General features: G+C 44.9%; 1 protein-coding gene across 1 annotated transcript; it reads right to left on the minus strand.

Moving 5' to 3' along the window:
• Nucleotides 1-1,246: 1,246 nt before the first annotated feature.
• LOC102666706 (uncharacterized) lies at nt 1,247-2,867 on the minus strand. Its single transcript, XM_006580732.1, has 3 exons — nt 2,721-2,867; nt 2,168-2,498; nt 1,247-1,995 (listed from the first exon to the last, which is right to left on the minus strand). The coding sequence occupies exons 1-3, from the start codon at nt 2,865-2,867 to the stop codon at nt 1,247-1,249; spliced, it is 1,227 nt and encodes a 408-aa protein (XP_006580795.1).
• Between the last annotated feature and the right edge of the window lie 19,486 nt (nt 2,868-22,353).

Genomic DNA, 22,353 nt, shown 5'->3' on the forward strand with positions numbered 1-22,353 from the left:
AGCAATTTTGAGAGATAAAGCCCATATTCCAACAAAAAAGAAGCCTGCTAGAGCTTTCATCACAAGATGCATTGCTGTCACAAAACAAGCTGCTATCCAAGCAACTGGAAGCATTGACCGAAACATTAAGTAAGTTGCCAACTCAATTTAATTTTGTACAACCTTCACCCTCTACTGTTTTGCAGGTTGCAGGTTGCGTCATATGTGGTGGAGCACATGAGTCCGGCTGCTGTATTCCCCAAGAAGAAACACCACATGAAGTCAACTACATGGGGAACCAGCCAAGACACAATTTCAATGCAGATGGATTCTCTGGATTCCAGCATGGCCAACAGTATAATCAACAACAGGGACAATGGAGAAATCACCCTAGAAATCCTTGCAACAAAGACCAGGGTGGACCATCCACAAGGCCGCAACAACAAGGGCCTAGTCTCTATGATCGGACAACGAAGCTGGAAGAGACTCTGGCTCAATTTATGCAGGTATCTATGTCAAATCAGAAGAGTACAGAAATTGCCATAAAGAATCTGGAAGTCCAAGTGGGACAGCTGGCTAAACAGTTGGCGGATCGACCGTCAAGCTTAGCGCTAGATCAAGATCTAACTTATAGGGATAGTCGAGGCTTAGTGCATCGAGCGCGCTAAGCACAATTCTATGAGTTTCAAAAATAGTGAAGGATTTGCGCTTAGCGCATCATCTCCGCTAAGCCCAATTCATGAAAGTTCAAATCCAGAGAGGAAATTGAGCTTAGTGCAGGGCGCATCATCTCCGCTACAATAATTTTTCAACAAAGGAGGAATTGCACTTAGAGCATCATCTCCGCTAAGCCCAAGTCAGTAAAGTTCAATTCCAGAGAAGAATTTGGGCTTAGCTCAATGATGTGCGCTTAGCTGAACCATCTAGCCAATTGGTGAAGGGTCAAAGCGCTTAGCGCAAGCAACAGAGGCTTAGCGCGTGAAGACATGGCGCTTAGCGCAAGGGTTGCGTTTAGCGCAAGGGTTGCGCTTAGCGCAAGGGTTGCGCTTAGCGGATGGACAACTAAAAAAAATTTCTAAGTTTTTTCCTATCCATCTCTTTACACGAACTTGAAACCCTTCTTCTCAATACTAACCAAGCTTAAGTCACATACAATCACAAGCAATTAAACGAACTAAATGCAAGAAAAAAACAGAAATTAGAAAGAGAGTTGGGTTGCCTCCCAGTAAGTGCTCGTTTAACGTCATTAGCTTGACACATCGTCCTGTTATCCTGGATCCAACAAGGTTCCAACTTCCAGAACCTTCTTCTCCAATCTTTTCTCATCCATCACATTCACCTTCAAACAAACATTTTGGTCAGGCAATGCTTTCTCTTCATGAAACAGATCGAAACTGATCTGCTGGTCTTCTATGGCCATTTGTAGTTTCTTCTTTCCCATGTTTACCACACAGCTTGCGGTAGACATAAACGGTCGTCCAAGAATTAGGGGAATCTCAACATCTTCTTCTATGTCCATCACTATAAAATCAGCCGAAAAGATCAAATGTTTGACCCTAACCAAAACTTCTTCAATCACTCCATAGGGTCTTATGAAGGAGCAATCAGCCAACTGTAAGGTCATGCAAGTGGGCATTATCTCTAACTCTCCAAGTCGCCGACACATGGAGAGTGGCATTAAATTGATACTGGCTCCCAAGTCAATAAGAGCCTTGCGTACTGCAACTTCACCAATAGAACATAGTATTGTGACACTTCTGGGATCCTTATGCTTTGGTGGAAGGATATGTTGAATAACAACACTAAAATTTCCTTCCACAACTATCGTGTCACTGTGTATATACTGGTTCTTCTTCGTCAGCATGTCTTTTAAAAATTTGGCATAGAGTGGCATCTGTTGGAGAGCTTCTCCAAAAGGCAATGTGATCTCCAGCTTCTTGAAGATGTCAAGAAATTTGGCTAAGTGTCGCTCTTTATCCTTCTTGGAAGGTACCAATGGATATGGTACCTCCTTGCCTTCAGTTGGAGTAATCTCTCTCTTTTTCTCTCTTGAAACCTCACTCTTGCTTTTCTTTCTTTCCTCAACCTTCTCTTTTTCTTTTCCATTTTTTCTGATTTTTTTCTTTTTCTACTTCTTCTTTTTCTTTTTGTATTTCTTTGTCTTCCTTCATCTTTATTTCTATTTCACTTTCTTTTATTGGTGTCTCTCTCTCCTGTTGGTCATCTTCATCTTCCACAACTTCCTCAAGTTCAACTAAGTCAGAAACAGGTTCTAGTGCTGGCTCAGCTGCCAGTTGTTGTTTATGTTCCTCCACTTTCTTCTCAACTTTTCCTTCATCAACATGGGTTGCCATTCTGCTCCTTGTCATGACAACTTTGCACTCCTCTTTTGGATTTTTCTTGGTGTTAGCACTAAAGCTGCTTGACGGTCGATCCGCCAACTGTTTAGCCAGCTGTCCTACTTGGACTTCCAGATTCTTTATGGCAGTCTCTGTACTCTTCTGATTTGACATAGATACCTACATAAATTGAGCCAGAGTCTCTTCGAGCTTTGTTGTCCAATCATAGAGACTAGGCCCTTGTTGTTGCAATCATTAAGGAGTTGTATGCTAACCTCTATGATCCAGAGGATAACTCACTTAAGCAGGTGAGGGTCAGAGGTCACTTGATCAATTTTGATGCATATTCTTTGAATACTTTTCTGAAGATGCCTGTGATCATTGAGGAGGGGGAGAGCCTACCTGCCTACTCCAGATTCTGTCGTCTGAGGCCAGATCCATAGGAACTGGCAACCCGATTATGCATCCCTGGGAGGGGATTTGAGCTAAATGCAGATGGGCTGCCCTTGAAGATCCTGAGGAAGAATCTGACCACTCTCGCTCAGACATGGAGCGTTCTTTCATTCTCCAACTTGGCCCCTACTTCTCACACTTCTGACATCACACTGGACAGGGCCAGGTTGATATATGGCATCATCCAGAAGATGGACATGAACTTGGGTTATATTATCTCAAGTCAGATTTCTATGACTGCACAACATGACTCCTTTAGGCTGGGTTTCCCTGCACTCATCACTGCTTTATGCAAAGCCTGGGGAGTCACTTCTGATTCATTATCTTTTTAGAGTCTCAGTCCAACCATTAATTTGGCTTATGTGAAGAAAAACTGTTGGAACCTTGATGACCTCTTGTTCACTTTTCGGGGACCCCGAAAGACCAAGGGAAAAAGGTCTGAGGCTCCACCATCTTCTGCTCTCCTTACCCCAGCTCCTTCTACTTCTACTGCTGCTCCATCTATTCCAGCTTCATCTTTGCTAGCTCCAGCTTCAGCATCCACTCCTTTGCCAGTTCCTACTCCAGTTTCTACAAGACCTTCCTCATTCAGCTCTGAAACTTTATTTGCTATTTTGCAAAGCCTGCACAAAGGCTAGATCATCATCATGCAGAGATTATATAGTTCAAGCCTGCAGCCTATGATGAGCATGGAGGAGTTCCTTAGCTAGGTGGCTTGGCCAGGAGTCCAGCCTTCTCCTTCGGGAGGGGGTGAGGCCTTTGCAACCCAAGAGCCTGTGCCAGAGGAGGACGAGCCCATCCCTCCTGAGCCATTTGTTTATGAGACTGATCCAGCTAGTGCTCAGGAGGAGTGTCGCAACGTGCCCTTTTGCGGGCGAGCGAGGGCGAGGCTCACGGGTGCGCTTTCCAAAGGAGGAAAGATGCGCGGAGTCGTCACCAACGTTTATTTGTGGAAAACGTCGGAAAAACCGAAGGAAACCGGTGAAAATGGAAATTCTAAGTTCGGGAGTTATATTTACGTTTGAGGAAGGTATTAACACCTCTTACGTTTGTCTCAAAGGACAACAACCTATTTTTTAGAATTGTGGAAATTTGTATTACCTTAACTTTTATTTCTTTTTATTTTTGGAGGTCGACAAAAGCGGAGCTTTTGCTCCTACGTACCCTCCATCAAAGAGGAAATCAGACCTACGTAGTTCTTTCTTATGCGTGAATCAAGTGATTCTTTTTACTTGAAAGGTGATCATTTTAAGGCGTTGGACATTAAAAATGATTCATTTTACTTGGTAAGAAACTGAAATGATAAACTTTCAAAACCCTATTTTTTGTGGACGAGCTTGACTAGGCGAGTTGATTTTAGCCTTAGTTTCACTTTAGTTATTAGTCAATTCAATTAAGAATGAGAAATCCCAAAGAGAAAACGTCCGATTGATTTTTCGCTTTATTTTACTAAAAAGGTATTTTTTGATTATTATATTATTATTTTACCTCTTTTTTGATTTCCAACGTGGTTATGGCACGACCGAACGGTCGGAATTCATTTTAACCGAAATTAACGGATAATACAATTCAAACGATCGGTGGAAATTTATTTTATTTTTAGATTAGGCGAGAAACAACTTAAATAAATGACTGAAGCACATCAAAAGGGGGTATAGAAAGCGAATGAAAATGAGAATAAAAATACATGAGACAAAATGTGGACCACCACGGGTACATAGAATGAATTGAAAAGCTCGGTATGAGGTACTTACCCGTTGAAGACTGAAGAAACGAAGAACGAACGATGAATGTTGAAGAACGATCGAGAATCTTCGCGTAATTACTCACGGAAATGTTACGGAAACGTTACGGAAGCGCCTCGACTTGGATTTTCTTCACGGAAATAATTTTCCTTAGCAATTTCGAGAGAATAAGAAGTGCCAAGAAGGCTGAACCCCTTCTCCCTTCACTCCTCCCCCTATTTATAGCAAAATAGGGGAGGAGCTTGCCACCCAGCTCGCCCAGGCGAGCAAGGTTGCTTCCTCCAGAAGCAACAACCTTCTAGAGGAAGAATCTGGAAGGCCCAAGTGGGCCTGATTGCTATTTGTACCCCCCTTTTACTAAATGCACCCCCCTTACCTTTTTGGTAATTCTTTTTCCGTAACGTTACTAAACTTTACGAATTTCGTAACAATACTTATTTTCTTTTCGCAAGGTTACGAATCTTCACGGATTATGTATTTACTCTTTTTTAGCTTTCGAAGAAGTTACGAAAACTCACGAATTGCGAAAAACACCTCCTTTCGATTTCCATCACATTATGGAATTTTCACGGATCGCGTAAGCCTGCTTCCTTTTGATTTTCGGCACGTCTCGGGGCTTCACATATTGTGCAACAAAGGGTGCCAAGTATCTTGAAGCGGCCAATCAAAGGTTGTATATCATCAAATAATAATCCCCAGACGAAATCAGGGTATGACAGTTGCCCCTCTTTACTTACCTCTCATCGAAGATAAGAGGAAAGCAAAGATAGGACACTGATTTCGTCCGTCCTGCCCTTTCCGTGATGACGACTCTCGTCTCTACTCCTTCTTTTTTCTTCTGCACAAAACAAAATACAAACAACAACAAGAACAACGAATATAATATACATATACACATATTTGGCGAAGGAACCGATCCGGAAAATAACAGAAAAACATATTTCCCAGTCACCAGAGGCTCCGCGCTTGATAATGGAGGACACATGAACATCGCTAGGCAATGATATTCATGGGGCTCCGATAAAAGTGGAGAATGGAGGATTGCACTAGAGGGTCCACACTTAGGCAATCATGAAGCATAGCTCCAAACTCGAAGGTGGAGGACACATGAACAGCGCTAGGCAATGACATTCATGAGGCTCCGAAAAAAGGGGAGAATGGAGGATTGCACTTGAGGGTCCACACTTAGGCAATCATGAAGCATAGCTCCAAACTCGAAGGTGGAGGACACATGAACAGTGCTAGGCAATGACATTCATGGGGCTCCGAAAAAAATGGGAGAATGGAGGATTGCACTTGAGGGTCCACACTTAGGCAATCATGAAGCATAGCTCCAAACTCGAAGGTGGAGGACACATGAACAGCGCTAGGTAATGACATTCATGAGGCTCCGAAAAAAGGGGAGAATGGAGGATTGCACTTGAGGGTCCACACTTAGGCAATCATGAAGCATAGCTCCAAACTCGAAGGTGGAGGACACATGAACAGCGCTAGGCAATGACATTCATGGGGCTCCGAAAAAAGGGGAGAATGGAGGATTGCACTTGAGGGTCCACACTTAGGCAATCATGAAGCATAGCTCCAAACTCGAAGGTGGAGGACACATGAACAGTGCTAGGCAATGACATTCATGGGGCTCCGAAAAAGGGGGAGAATTGAGGATTGCACTTGAGGGTCCACACTTAGGCAATCATGAAGCATAGCTCCAAACTCGAAGGTGGAGGACACATGAACAGCGCTAGGAAATGACATTCATGGGCTCTGAAAAAAGTGGTTGGCAGGACCGAACGGTCCACCGGGTTTTTCCACTTGAAAGGCAAACATGCTTTTTGTGAATAAAAATAAATCATTCGCGAGAGCACCATATCTTAGAGAAACCATATACTTGTGCCAAGGGTAATCTTCCTTGTAACCGAGAATGAAGGGCAGGATGTCAACTTTTAGCTTTTAAATGAACATGCAGGGGAAACATCGGGCTAAGCTGAACATAAATCACTCATAGTGTAAAAAACTCACACAGGCAAGTGTTTTATCCTATTCCCAAACCATAACTGCACCATGACTCTATTTTGCACACGACTTCCTATCGAATCAAAGAGCAAACGTACGATCACAGACCAATAGGATTTTCTCGAGGGTAGTATTTTTTGGAGAGGAAGTTGGGTGTTTCGATCTTTTCCTCTTTGTTCATGTAGGGTGGGATATCGCCAGCCGAGAATGGCAATCTAAAAGGAAGAGACACCAAAAATGGGTTTCCCTTTGCTGGCAGTCACTTACCTTGCCGAAAATTTATCTGGTCGGAAGGTTCTCTGATCTTTTTCTTTCATTGATCGAGAATTATTCTGTTTGCCTCCGCTCTTTTCCGTTTTCACTTTCCTTTGACCTTTGATCGGGAATCCTTCCTTTTTTTTTCCTTTTTTATTGTTCTTTTCTTTATTTTCATCTTTTTTCTTTTTCTTTCTTTCAATTCCTTCCTTTTCTTTCTTTTCACTTCTCCTTCCCCATCCCTTTCTTTGGGAAATCGGGTTTTAGCATTCTATTCGCTCTCCCTTGAGGAGATTTCGCTGTCCTTTGCTTCGGGGAAGGAATGAGGATTCTTTTTTATAGGCCAAGGTTCAAAAAGTCTAAGGTTGTGTTTCAATGGGGTCTTTTATCGTGGGAAACCAATCTTAATATCTGGGGCGAAACAAATTTGGGTGTCAAGGTATCGATTTTGGGCCGAACTTCCATATTATTCCATAAGGCACGCGTGACAATGATGATTTGAAAACAACGTGCAAAATTAGTCATGGCTACAGCTAGGTGGGCACTCAAGCATCTCGTTTATGGCATTGTGATACTACGGTTGGGAATTTACATAAACAGACCCAATGTTTCCAAATTATGTTCTTTCATCAGTTCAATGAATTCATCCATTCTTATCTCGGTTTATTCCGGAAAATAAACTCTTAGCATCAGTCCTTTGTTTCCAGAAGACACGTTTGCTCTTTACGAATGATTTATACTTCTTTAACTATAACATGTCGACCTTTGCGGTCTTTCTTTCTTTTTCCTTTTTGTTTCATTTTTTATATATTCACAAAATTATACACCCATGGCCCTCAACGAGGAAAACTTTTCTTTGTACATCTACATGACAAAACTTTTTCTGTTTACGCATTGGACTCTCTTTCTTTACGTCACACGGTCAAACCCTATTTACATTCAAAGATGTTTTTCGTTTTTCTCCAACACACACTTATGGTTCATACAAAAGTTTCTTTATATATACTCATTCACACACAAGAATTTCTCTCCACGCATCACTTACACACAAAAAACCTTCTATACACATTTTCCTTTTACATACATGTATATATACAAAAACATTTTTTCTTTTCCTTTATATATGACTTTTATTCACAACGCTTCTTTCTTTTTATTAGGATTTTTGGTTCATTTTATTTTTAGGACGACGTTCCTAAATGAAAAACTCTACACAGTTCCGGAATTTCAACAAACATTATTGACAACAACGAAACAAGTACCGACGTAACAACTCAAACGATATGTATGTACAAAACAAAAGTCAATCAACACGAAACAAACGTTAGTCCCTTAGTCAAACAAAAATAAGATGATATGTAACAGGAAGAAAAAATGGAGACAAAAAGAAATATGGATCAAGGGATCTCCCAATCATGTGGCCCCGCTCCCTCCTAAGAAATCAAGTAAATCAGTCATCTCCTCGTCCTCGCGGGCCTCATCTGCCTCGTCGGGAGCCTTTGCTGGTGCCTCTGCTGGCGCCTCTCCTGCCCGGGCCTCAGGCCAATCTCCAGGCCATGCGACCTCTGCCCTGAACTGGTCCGGAGTAGGACACGGAAAAGAAGTAAAACTCTGGCTCTGCAGGCTGAGGCTCAACTGGTAAAGACAATCATGGGTCTGTACATGCGCCCGGTGGTTGGCCGCCTGCTGGCGAACCAAATGCCGCAAATACTGTTCCGTATCAAACGATCCAGCTAGGCCAGCCTGATAAGGTGGCGGCACGTCTGCGGCCTGCGGAGCATCCCCCTGGGCCTGTCTCTATGTGCAATACTTCTCAATGAAAGCTCGGGTGATGGGCGGCCGAATCACCTTGCTAGGTGCGATGGGGACTCCGAACGACTGGCAGAGTCCTGTGATCAAAGCCGGAAATCCCAGGGCCCTGTTGGACTTATCCGGGTCCAGAGGGTGCCTGGTAGGCGCCATACCTGCAAATAGATAGATGGCATCAGCGATTAACTGAGCCACGTGAATGCTCATCCGTGTCAGGATGGCGTACACCAGCTGACACTTCGGCAGGGAGAGGTCGGAATTATGATCGCTGGGCTGGATGTTGCTGAGCAGCAAAGTCATCCAGATCTGAGTCAGGGTGGTCATGTTGGTGCGCATGATCCGCACCCGTCTCCCAGCAGCAGTCCGGGCAAAATCGTGCCCCGGCATACATAGCAACTGGGCGATGGCCTCCTCATCGAACCCATCGGACCGGTTCCTCCTCTGGCCATACTCGCATTCCTGGCCCTCCTCCAGCACTAAAGGGTATCCCAGGAACTAGCTGAGAGCATCCGCATCGAACGGGATCCACTGACCCCTCACCCAGGATCGCATATCTCGCACGCCCTCCTCTGTAGGCCAAGCATTAGCATAAAATTCGAGGACTATGTCTGGGTCGAACTTGGTCATGGGGGTAACCAGTGATGCCCAACGCCGGCGAACTATATCCTCCTAGAAGTCGGTATACTCGTCGTCCCTGAGTTGGACGCGTTGCTCCCGGAGAAATGACTATCCCTTGATGGCCTCGAAGCGCTGCTGGTGCTCAGCACTTCTAAAATGGTGGCTGTCATATTCGGGAGCGGAACTGGTTCCTTCAGCCGCTTTATCCTTCCTAGATATCTTTGAGGCAAGCTTCCTCGGGACCATTTCCTGCAAGAACAAACATTTAGAAGTTAGTTTTACAAGATAATGTTTATCTTAACGCAAAAAATGTCATGCTAATCCCTCCGGTTTAGAACGAACTCATGCGCACGTTTAAAGTATCACATTTATGCACATGCGTATGTGTAGAATATCCTACTATTTATATCAACATAGAGGCCATCCAACACATTCTAATTGTCCTACATATATATGTATTTGAAAAGAACACACATTCTCACGCTCAAGGCATTGCGTCAAAATTTACACTTAACTATGTCCTAAACATTTGCTATCACAAACTACCTACACACACTCGAAATATATATACCATACAAACTTTCATTGTTTCACTCACACTTATGCATATTGGCAAGCTATTTACATTATGCACATACTTGCATTCAAAAGGGAATCCCGTGCTATCATACATTCATTTAGGAAGCGACCTCAATATTCCTTCACCCTTTGCAAAGAATTTCATGCCCCTTATATTTACCTATGTGTACACACTATTGCAAGGTGTTTTCCACGCTACCTCTATGTAAAGTATCAAACATGGGGCAGCCCAAATTCGAGCAAAAACTCTCACAAGCAAGTCCTAATTTTCATGCTTTTCTAATTCTAAAACCAAATTTTGGATTCCTAGCCATAAGCATGTTTCCTTGCATTGAAGCTACAAGTTTGGGTTCCTAAGCTTGGAATTGCATTTGGGCATCTATTTTGAATCTCCTATGCTGTACCTACATATAAGAAACAGTCCCACTCTCCCAATTTTACAAAATCATATTCATATATCATTGGGGCATTTCACCGAGCACTTGGTGGGCGCATGTTTGGACATAAATTGCAAGAGAATGGGGGCAATGTGGCATGCCCCATTGCTTCAGAAAACAACACAGGCCTAAGGCCTTCTCACACAAATCCTCAATTCAACAAATCAAGCATCAAAGCAACCCAAAACTGCCTCACAAATATAATCACGTTCTCACAATTTAAAGCATCAAAAGATGAAGAAAACACATCAATGGGAAGCTAAAAACTTAAGGATTGAATACTTACTTGTTGGAGTGAGTAGAAACACCAAAAATGAAAGCAAAATGCAACCAAAAGTGGCTTAGGGGAGCAAAAACCGCAAGCCTTCGTGAGTCCTCTCTTTTGAATGAGGGGGGGGGGGGGGGAGTTTTTGGATACAAAAACGTTCCCCTCCCTCGTTTTTATATTTTGAATGCAGGGGTTGCTCGCCCAGGCGAGCTAACCTGCAAATTTTTTTTTTTTAAGAAAAAAGGGTGCATTAACCATGCCTCCCCCTACTCTTATGGGTTAGCGTTTTGCCTACTTGAACCTACTTAAGTTAGAATTAGGCGTCGATTACTTAAAAAACAAACAATAGTAGTAAAATACTATGAATTCAAAGGATACTGGGCTGCCTTGCAGCGATGTTCTCCGCTGGCCCAGCGCCGGGAAGGGGTGACGATTGGTCGGTCGCGATCCTATCCTCCATTCGCCTCCCTCCCTAAGTACTTGAAAGTAGGAGACAAACAATATGCGGCCAATCGTGACCGATCATCGTCTTACCTTGGTTGATTTCTGCCATTGACTTGTCTTGACTTCTGACCGTGGCCTGAGACGATTCTGCTCCTTGTTATCACAAGATATGCATGCGCATGTGCATGTATGAATGTTTCTAATGCGATGATTTTATTTTAGTGAAGACTGGTTAGATTCAATTTTAAATAAGCGTTTGGGGCACCCCATACACCGAGCGAAGAGGGCTCAAGCTATAACAAATCTAAAACACAAGGTTTGAAACCAAAGGGAGGACTGAAACCTCGCCCATCTTTTCTTTTCAAAGAAACGAGACAAATACAGTGAATGGGAATCCCTAGAGGAAACCAAGAAGAACGAGAAAAACTCAGAAATAAAAACATGCAACGGTCCTCTCGATTGCCTCAGACTTCAAGCGTAATATCGTTTAATTACATCGGAGTTCACGGGCGAGGGCAGCTCCTCGCCATCCATGTGGGTGAGTATCAGAGCACCCCCAGAAAAAGCTCTTTTCAGCATGAAAGGTCCTTCATAATTCGGGGCCCACTTGCCTCGATTATCTTTAACAGCATGGGACATTTTCTTCAGCACGAGGTCCCCCTCGTTGAACTTGCGAGAGCGTACCTTCTTGTCGAATGCATTCTTTATCCTTCGTTTATACAAACGCCCATGGCTCATGGCGGCCAAACGCTTACCTTCAATAAGGTTGAGTTGGTCGTAGCGTGCCTGAGCCTATTCCGACTCTTCTAGGCCTGACTCTCCTATTATCCTCTGAGAAGGAACCTCTACCTCAAATGGGAGTACTGCTTCCATCCCATAAACCAAGGAATACGGCGTTGCCCCAGTAGAAGTTCGTACTGAGGTTCTATATCCATGCAGGGCGAAAGGCAACATCTCATGCCAATCTTTGTATGACACGGTCATCTTCTGAACAATCTTCTTAATATTTTTATTCGTAGCCTCTACAGCCCCATTCATCTTTGGTCGATAAGGGGTGGAGTTATGATGCTGGATCTTGAAATCTTCGCACATTTCTTGCATCATCTTATTGTTCAGATTGGTGCCATTGTCAGTGATGATCTTCGTAGGGAGTCCGTATCGACAAATCAACTCCCTCTTTATGAATCTGACCACCACATTTCTCGTGACATTAGTATAAGAAGCTGCTTCGACCCATTTGGTGAAGTAGTCTATCGCCACAAGAATGAAGCGGTGACCATTCGAAGCCTTGGGTTCGATGGCCCCAATAACATCTATCCCCCACATTGAAAAAGGCCAAGGGGCGGACATAACATTCAGAGGATGTGACGGAACATTGACATTGCCCGCGTATGCCTGACATTTATGACACTTCCTTACATGGGCACAACAATCACTCTCCATGGTGAGCCAGTAATAACCGGCCCTAAGGATTTTTCTGGCCATAGCATGCCCATTGGCATGTGTCCCAAAGGAACCCTCGTGGATCTCCTCAATCATGAAGTTCACCTCTTTGGCATCTACGCATCGTAGGAGGGTCATGTCGTGGTTTCATTTGTACAGGATGGTACCACTTACAAAGAAACCAGTAACCAATCTCCTCAATGTCCTTTTGTCATTGTCAAAAATCCCTGGTGGGTATTCTTTGTTCTCGACATATTGTTTGATGTCGAAATACCACGGTTTCCCATCCCGCTCTTCCTCTATTGCATAACAATATGCCGGCCTGCCTTGAGATTTGAATTCGATGTACGGCAGATCCCCGTGTGGGGCAAGTTGAAACATGGATGCCAGGGTGGCTAGTGCATCAACCATTTGATTCTCTTCCCAAGGTATGTGGTGGAAGGAAATGTTGTCAAAGTACTTGGCTAACCTCAAGATGTGAGTTTGATAGGGTATCAACTTCGGATCCCTAGTTTCCCATTCTCCTTTCAACTGGCGTATCACCAAAGCTGAGTCTCCATACACCTTGAGTAGTTTTACATCAAAATCAATGGCCGCCTGAACCCCGAGGGCGCATGCTTTGTACTCGGCCATATTGTTGGTACAATCAAAACCTAGCCTAGCCGTGAAAGGAATACACTGATCATCCGGGGATACAAGGACTGCCCCTATTCCGTGGCCCAAAGCGTTAGATGCCCCATCGAAGCAAACGATCCATTTGTCTATGTCCTCGTGCGTCTGCTTCTCTTCAAACAGGGCCATGATATCTTCATCTGGGAACTCGGGGTGCATCGGCCGATATTTCTGGAGGGGTTGCTGGGCCAAATAATCCGCTAAGGCACTTCCCTTTACCGCCTTTTGGGTGACGTAAACGATATCGAATTCAGATAATAGTACCTGCCACCTAGCGATTCATCCCGTGAGGGCCGGTTTCTCAAAGATGTATTTCACGGGATCCATTTTGGAAATAAGTCACGTGGTATGGCTGAGCATGTATTGCCTAAGCCGATGTGATGCCCATACCAGAGCACAACACGTCCTTTCCAGTATTGAGTAATTCATCTCACATGCGGTAAACTTCTTGCTCAGATAGTAGATGGCTTGCTCCTTTTTCCCAAAATCATCATGCTGACCCAACACGCACCCCATAGACTCGTCCAACACGGTCATGTACAGGAAAAAAGGTCTTCTTGTTATAGGTGGCATGAGCACCAGGGGATTTGCGAGACTCTGTTTGATCTTCTCGAAGGCCTCTTGGCAGTCACTGTTCCACAGGACCGCCTGGTTCTTATGTAATAGCTTAAAAATGGGCTCACAGGTAGGGGTGAGTTGCGAGATAAATCTCGCGATATAATTCAACCTGTCCAAAAACCCCCGAACCTGCTTCTCCGTGCGTGGTTCCGACATTTCAAGGATGGCCTTCACTTTCTCGGGATCTATCTCTATCCCTTTCTGACTTACGATAAATCCTAGCAGCTTCCCCGACTTTACCCCAAGGGTGCATTTGGTTGGGTTTAGTTTTAAATGGTATTTCCGCAACCTTCCAAACAGCTTATGCAGATTGACAAGGTGTTCGTCCTCAGTCCGAGACTTGGCAATCATGTCATCTACGTAGACCTTTATTTCCTTATGCATCATATCATGGAACAACGCCACCATGGCACGCTAATAGGTTGCCCCAGCATTTTTCAGCTCGAAGGCCATCACTTTATAAAAGAATGTCCCCCATAGGGTGACGAAAGTGGTCTTCTCTACATCTTCGGGTGCCATCTTTATTTGATTATACCCCGAGAAACCATCCATAAATGAGAAAGGGCGAATTTGGCTGTATTATCTACCAATATATCAATGTGTGGCAGGGGAAAATTGTCTTTAGGACTGGCTCGGTTCAAGTCCCGGTAGTCTACACACATTCAGACCTTGCCGTCCTTTTTCGGGACTGGGACAATGTTGGCCACCCACTCCGGGTACCGCGCCACAGCTAAGAAACCCGCATCAAAACTTGGTTGGTCTTGAGGGAACTCCTCCTCTATCGCAGCCACCTCCTCCTCGGACACCGTTCCGGCACTAGTGAAACACTGGCTAATACGACCGGGCCATACCCTATCCGCCCGAAGTCTTAACGGCACATTCCTCCTCCCCGGAATCCCAGGTTCATACCCTAATCCATATTTGTATGGATTTCCCTTGATATCGACCACGTCGGCATTTCCGAGGCCGTCCTTGCCTAGACCCATTCCGGGCTCAAATCCGTTCCTGAGCATAACACGCGCCACCATTATGGCCGCGTTGGAGAGAGAAGGCAGCAACGGACTTGGTTCCACAGAAGCGCAGCTCACCACTTCGAAGGATTGGAAAGCCGTTTCCAATGATTCTTCTGCCTCTTCTACGTATGGGGCGGAGGAGGGGCAGCTCACTAACATATCCTCTTCACCCGACACTATCACTAAAAGTCCACCCACTGCGAACTTCAATTTCTGGTGAAGCGTTGAAGGGACCACTCCCAGCGCATGAATCCAAGGTCTTCCCAAAAGGCAGCTATAGGCAGGATTTATATCCATTACTTGAAACACCACGTTGCAAGTGTGGGGGCCTATCTGAATGGGAATGTCGATTTCCCCCATCACTTCTCACCGAGTACCATCAAAGGCTCGCACCACCATCGAGCTCGGTTTTAAACGTGACGCACTAAAAGGAAGCTTTTCCAAAGTGGTTTTCGGCATCACATTCAAACTTGATCCATTGTCAATAAGTACCTTTGCAACAACATGGTCCATACATCTCACCGACACATGTAGAGCCTTGTTGTGTCCTCTCCCCTCAATGGGAATCTCTTCTTCCGTAAACGCGATATAATTGTTGGTGGTTATATGATTAATGATGCCTTCGAAACCCTCCACTGAGATATCATGTGCTATATGGGCATCGTTAAGGACCTTTATCAACAGCGCGCGATGAGGCTCGGAATTTATAAGCAGTTCAAGCAAAGAGATCCTTGCTGGAGTTTTATTCAGTTGCTCGACTACCTTAAACTCGCTTTGTTGGATGACGCGAAGGAACTCATGGGCCTCTTCCAAAGTCACTGTCTTACCTTGAAGACCTTCTTTCTTTTCAGCCCCTCTTACCACTGGAGGATCTACTTCTTTCAAGGGGGTGGCTACGTCTGTGGGCTCTTGGACCATGGGCGCTTTTCCCTTGGAGGGCAACTCCGCCGGGTGAGGGTTAGCGAACACCCGACCACTGCGGGTTGTGCCACTGAGGCCGGTGATGTTGGTTACCTTAGTTGACAGGGAGTCAACTTCGGTCGCAACTCTTTCACTGAATGCGGGAGGGGTATACTTCCACGGAACGGCCTTATTACTTTGATATGCAAATGGCGTTGGCTTGGGCGCTATCCGGGGATACATGGGTGTGGAGCCGGTCCCTTTCCTAGTAAAACATATCACTAGGGCCTTGGGGGTTAGAGGAACCTTCTTCTCTTCCGATTGCATGCAAATTTGTGGTTCTTCCCTCCCTCCTATGGACACTTCAAGCTGCCCGCAATCCATGAACCGCTGAAGCAATTCTTCCACCACGGGGCAGGTTTCCATGTCATGCAACTCCCCGAGGTGAAACAAACATTCATCCCTTTCGTCTCCACCACGGGAGACCATGCACGCCGCTTGCAGTGATTGATAGATGAAGTGTCTAGAAGTAGCCACCTCTCTTAATCTCTTTGCCCGCGATGGCCCATCCTCTTCAGTGGCGTTCACGCTAGCCCCTCCATGACTAGCTAACGGGTTGGTTTTAACATTTGGGCCTTCCTCCTGAAACGATAGCCAGCCGGCACTAATCAGGTGCTGCACCTTATACTTGAACGGGATGCAGGAGTCAATGTTGTGTCCGGGAACTCCACTATGGTACGCACACTTGGCACCCGGGTCATACCACTTGGGGTAGGGTGGCTGGAGGACCTTCCCGGGTATGGCCACCACCAAGTGATTCTCCAATAATGAAGGCCATAACTCGGAGTATGCCATGGGAATAGGAGATAAGTTATCTTTCGGGGGCGGGTGCTGTGCATATTTATAGCTCACGCCGGGGGCTGTATTATTAATTGGCCGGGGAGCGGCTGGAGCTGTGCGTTGGGCTGGCGCTCTTTCTAATGCGGGTAGTCCTTTTACTTGAGTCGGGAGGGAATTCCCGGCTCGGATTAAAAAATTTGGGGGATTGGGCTGGTATGAGCTTTGGATATTTTGGGGTGCTTTCATCCACGTCGGGGCGGGGGTGACCGCGTGGGCGTCTCCTTCCTTTTTCCTCGCGCCCACTACTGGGGCTCTTCTTTTGTTGTAGGGGGCCACATTGGAAGCATATTCAAACTTGCCTTTTCGTAGTCCAGATTCAATCCTTTCTCCGGCGAAGACGAGATCCGCAAAGTTAGCTGGCATGTAGCCTATAAGCTTTTCATAGTAGAACGCGGGTAACGTATCTACCATAATTGTGATCATCTCCCTTTCCATCATGGGCGGTATGACTTGGGCTGCGAGATCTCTCCATCTTTGGGCATATTCCTTAATGGACTCATGCTCTCACTTAGTCATACTCTGAAGCTGGTTCCGATCGGGAGCCATATCCGTATTGTACTGGTACTGCCTAATGAAAGCAGTTGCCAAGTCCTTCCATGATCAGATCTGGGAAGCTTCCAGATTGGTATACCATGCTACAGCTGCTACGGCCAAGCTGTCTTGAAAGAAATGGACCAACAACTTTTCGTCTGCAGAATACGCCCCCATTTTTCGGCAATACATCCGAAGATGCCCTTTCAGACATGTCGTCCCTTTGTACTTATCAAAGTCCGGTACTTTGAACTTGGGAGGAATGACGATATTGGGTACGAGACATAAGTCCGCTAGATCCGAGAATGGGTAATTGCCGAGGCCCTCGACTGCTCTCAACCTCTCTTCAAGCGCCTCAATCTTTCCTTTATCTTCCACGAAGGGAGCATATTCTTTTACGGGTGTGGGTGAAGTCGGGATATGGTGGACTATGTTTGGTTGGGGTAGTTCATGGGGGGACGGATCTTTGAGGTGGAGCAGGGGACCGAGATGGGTATCTCCTTCCTCATCATCTTGCCCGGGATAGTCGTCATAAGGTGGGAGCTGCCCCTCGAAAGTAGGGGCTTGGCTTAAATCTTCTGGGGTGGCACGGGGAGTGAAGTCCGGAGGCAAGCCATAAGGATAAGCTTGCGGGCTATACCTTCGACCAAACACTGCCGTGTTTCTGTCTCGGCCCGGATTTAAGGCAGGCTGCAGCACCGGCTCCGCTTCCCTAACTGTACTGGAGGCGGTTGTCGTGGCTTTATCCTCTATAGTTTTCTGGAGTTTTAACATGACCTCCGAGATGGAAGCCATTTGATCTTTTAAGGTTGATAGATCGGCCTTCATCTGTTCCTGCACGCCCTCTGCATTATCCATTTTTCTGGATCGAGTGTTATAGGGGTGCCTTGGTGTTTTTTTAGTTATGATGAAATTCCTAAAGAAATAAACAACGGTGAGTATGCCACCAAAACATGAATATGCAAATGAAAGATTGGAGCACTTGGATCCACCCCAAGGGTTTTTTAGATAACATGATGAGTTCAGAACTTCTCATTTTATAAAAAGAACAAAGCTTTCATCTAGCCAAGATTATACAAAGGTGTTTACAAGAGAACCTAACGGTTTCTAATTATGTGGGCCATCAAATCTATCATGTGTTGACAGTAATTGATTAGCCCATGAATCTCCTCGGGGGCCGTACACACTTCGGCCATGGCTTTTGCTTTAGCTAATAGACGCGGGAGGTCTTGACTTCCATTCAAGGTCAAGGCGAACCTATCCATCCACATAGTCGCTTCTTGATGCAATGCATCAATCACCCTCCCTCTTGCTTCTTTTTCGGCGTACACTTGTGCAAAATCCTCCACTAGCTTTTGTTCATGGGCCACAGACTGGTTCAACTCTTCCTTGTATTGCCCTATAATAGCTAGCATGCTTTGCTCCGTGGCTTCCAAGTGTTGAGCCAAACTCCTCTTGGATCTTGCGCACACAGCTAACTCTTCTTTTAAGATCATGCCATGCACCCGTGACCGGTCTCTTTCCTCTCTTCGGAGCTTGAGCTCACTGTTGCTACCCCACAATGCTCCTCGGAATTTCTCTCGGCCATATTCCTCCTTGCGGGCCCTTTTAGTTTCTTGTTCAAGGGCTCTTGCAGTGGCCGCGTTTTTCTCTTGTAACTCGGTGCACTCTTTCCGGATGTGTGTAGCGGCTGATTTGAACTTCTCCTTGGCGAGTCTCGCCTTCCCTAGCTCTAATTTGAGAGCTTGGACTTCTTCATCTACCTCTGGAGCTTCGAAGTTCTCCTCATTGATAACTTTCAATTTGGAGAGCCAATCTAACCCTCGCGTGTGAACTCTTAGCCATCCATGATAACCACCGATGACGCCATTTCGGATGCCTCTAAGCTCCTTGTCTTTCTTCAATGGACTTCTCCATGCCTTGTGGACTCTTTGTATCACCTTGAGACTTTGCGCGCCTAGATCCCTCACAAGGAAAGGCGAGAGACTTTCTTTGGTTGGCGCTCCCCTCATGGGGTACCCTAGCTGTCTTATGGCGAGTGCGGGATTATAATTAATACAACCCCTAGTCCCTATCAATGGAACATTAGGGTAGTCCCCACACGAGAAGAGAACTCCTTCCTTGCCTTCCTTCCAACGAGGAAACCAATTGATTGCGTTGCCTCCTATTCCAGCCAAATGTTGGTCCCAATCGACCCTTCCTTTTTTCGGCACATGAGCGATAGCTTTGAAGCGGACACGGGTGTCTTGTGTCTTGTTGGAATAGGTGTGAAACCAACCACACACAGAGAGCGGGTAAACAATAGACAATCCGTGCACTGTTTTTCTCACATCTCCGGTCAAAGGTATCAAACAAATCTGCCAAGGTAGCCACCACTGGACTCTCCTTGCTATGGTGATACGTGAGGAAAGCGTCAATGGCGGCTAAGTCCACCAAACCGTCCACGTTCGGAAAGAGGACAACCTCAAAAATCAACAAAGCTAGTATATCCGCAAACGGGCCCCACTTTTCTTGGCTCGCCATATCCCTTGCCTTGCCTTCCAAGTATTTCCGTGGCAGGCCCACTACGCCGTTGCGAGTTTGCTTCATGCGATCCAACTCTCTTGCCGAATCCCCGACCACAGCTGCAACCTTGCTCAAGGAGGGAAGAAACCCGGAGAAAAGATACGGTTTTCTCCCCCCAAGAGGGCATCCTAGTATCTCCTCAAACTCTTCAATAGTCGGTACCATTTGGAAGTCCCCAAACGTGAAGCACCTCAACGGCTGGTCATAGTATTGGGCGAGGGATATGACAACCTCCATAAATACCTCCGTCGCGGTCAAATCTAGAATCTTTCCGTACACTTTGCGAAAGGCTTGCCTTTGGAGAGGTCCCATCAATCGTCCCAATTCCTTGAGGCTGGTGACATCTAGACTTTTAACCTTGACTTGATAAAACCTCTTTCCGTTTTGATTTATCCCCATCATTTACCTAAAAAAGGGGTGGATCAAGACTCCGACATGAATGATGCAATGCGTATGCATGAAACGGAAAGCAAACAACACAAAGGGGTAATTCACACATACGAGACTGCAGGGATCCAATTTTAATGCTACGTTTTGGGCATGATGGCGCCTCAACGTAGTATTAAAAAGGTCACGTATTACCCTAAAGAAACCAAACATCACTAGAAAAACTATAAACTGGTGCTATTTACCAAAAAAATGCATGAGAACGAATGGCACAGAGCGTGTTTGCTCTTTGCCCCTATTTGGGAACCTATAGGACAATATCTAGGGGTCTCTAATAACTATTCCCCAACAATTCATAACTCACACGGCTGTTTTCTAGAGGTATCATCACTCAAGATAACAATATTGTGGCGGTATGGAATACCAGCGACAATACATTATAAAGAGAGAAAGCTCTAGACGAGGTTTCACTATTATCAAGCAAGTCGGAGACCTAGCATGATGATAGATTCACCTCCACTCCTTAAATTCCCATGAACCCGGGTATAGGGCCCCATTTTTACTCAAACCCGTGGGTGCTTAGAATGCAGTGTAAAGAATGCAAAATAGACAACAGTTATTTACATTTTACACAGTTCAAATGAATGCACACACAGAGCTTCACAAATCCACAATTCCTTAAAATAGGCCTAACTCACAAAAATATCCCCAGTGGAGTTGCCAACTGTCGCAACGTGCCCTTTTGCGGGCGAGCGAGGGCGAGGCTCACGGGTGCGCTTTCCAAAGGAGGAAAGATGCACGGAGTCGCCACCAACGTTTATTTGTGGAAAACGTCGGAAAAACCGAAGGAAACCGGTCAAAATGAAAATTCTAAGTTCGGGAGTTATATTTACGTTTGAGGAAGGTATTAGCACCTCTTACGTTTGTCTCAAAGGACAACAACCTATTTTTTAGAATTGTGGAAATTTGTATTACCTTAACTTTTATTTCTTTTTATTTTTTGAGGTCGACAAAAGCGGAGCTTTTGCTCCTACGTACCCTCCATCAAAGAGGAAATCAGACCTACGTAGTTCTTTCTTATGCGTGAATCAAGTGATTCTTTTTACTTGAAAGGTGATCATTTTAAGGCGTTGGACCTTAAAAATGATCCATTTTACTTGGTAAGAAACTGAAATGATAAACTTTCAAAACCCTATTTTTTGTGGACGAGCTTGACTAGGCGAGTTGATTTTAGCCTTAGTTTCACTTTAGTTATTAGTCAATTCAATTAAGAAAGAAAAATCCCAAAGAGAAACGTCCGATTGATTTTTTTATTTTACTAAAAGGGTATTTTTTATTATTATATTATTATTTTACCTCTTTTTTGATTTCCAACGTGGTTACGGCATGACCGAACGGTCGGAATTCATTTTAACCGAAATTAACGGATAATACAATTCAAACGATCGGTGGAAATTTATTTTATTTTTAGATTAGGCGAGAAACAACTTAAATAAATGACTGAAGCACGTCAAAAGGGGGTATAGAAAGCGAATGAAATTGAGAATAAATATACATGAGACAAAATGTGGACCACCACGGGTACATAGATTGAATTGAAAAGCTTGGTTTGAGGTACTTACCCGTTGAAGACTGAAGAAAACGAAGAACGAACGATGAATGTTGAAGAACGGTCGAGAATTTTCGCGTAATTACTCACGAAAATGTTACGGAAACGTTACGGAAGCGCCTCGGCTTGGATTTTCTTCACGGAAATAATTTTCCTCAGCAATTTCGAGAGAATAAGAAGTGTCAAGAAGGCTGAACCCCTTCTCCCTTCACTCCTCCCCCTATTTATAGCAAAATAGGGGAGGAGCTTGCCACCCAGCTCGCCCAGGCGAGCAAGGTTGCTTCCTCCAGAAGCAACAACCTTCTGGAGGAAGAATCTGGAAGGCCCAAGTGGGCCTGATTTCTATTTGTACCCCCCTTTTACTAAATGCACCCCTCTTACCTTTTTGGTAATTCTTTTTCCGTAACGTTACTAAACTTTACGAATTTCGTAACGATACTTATTTTCTTTTCGCAAGGTTACGAATCTTCACGGATTATGTATTTACTCTTTTTTAGCTTTCGAAGAAGTTACGAAAACTCACGGATTGCGAAAAACACCTCCTTTCGATTTCCATCACATTATGGAATTTTCACGGATCGCGTAAGCCTGCTTCCTTTTGATTTTCGGCACGTCTCGGGGCTTCACATATTGTGCAACAAAGGGTGCCAAGTATCTTGAAGCGGCCAATCAAAGGTTGTATATCATCAAATAATAATCCCCGGACGAAATTAGGGTATGACAAGGAGGTAGCATCACCGGAGCTCGTTCCTCACCCATCACCAGCTCCAGTCCTTGAA

The sequence above is a fragment of the Glycine max genome, chromosome 5, assembly GCF_000004515.6.
Source record: "Glycine max cultivar Williams 82 chromosome 5, Glycine_max_v4.0, whole genome shotgun sequence".
Lineage (NCBI taxonomy): Eukaryota > Viridiplantae > Streptophyta > Magnoliopsida > Fabales > Fabaceae > Glycine > Glycine max.

Excerpts from the sequence above, each read along its gene's own strand:
- LOC102666706 (XM_006580732.1), bottom strand. The coding sequence starts at position 2,867 with ATGTCTGAGCGAGAGTGGTCAGATTCTTCCTCAGGATCTTCAAGGGCA. Across the intron at positions 2,499-2,720 it reads ACAGAATCTGGAGTAGGCAG|GTATCTATGTCAAATCAGAA; the intron begins GTAGGCTCTCCC and ends CAATTTATGTAG. Across the intron at positions 1,996-2,167 it reads AGAGACACCAATAAAAGAAA|GCAAGGAGGTACCATATCCA; the intron begins GTGAAATAGAAA and ends CTCCAACTGAAG.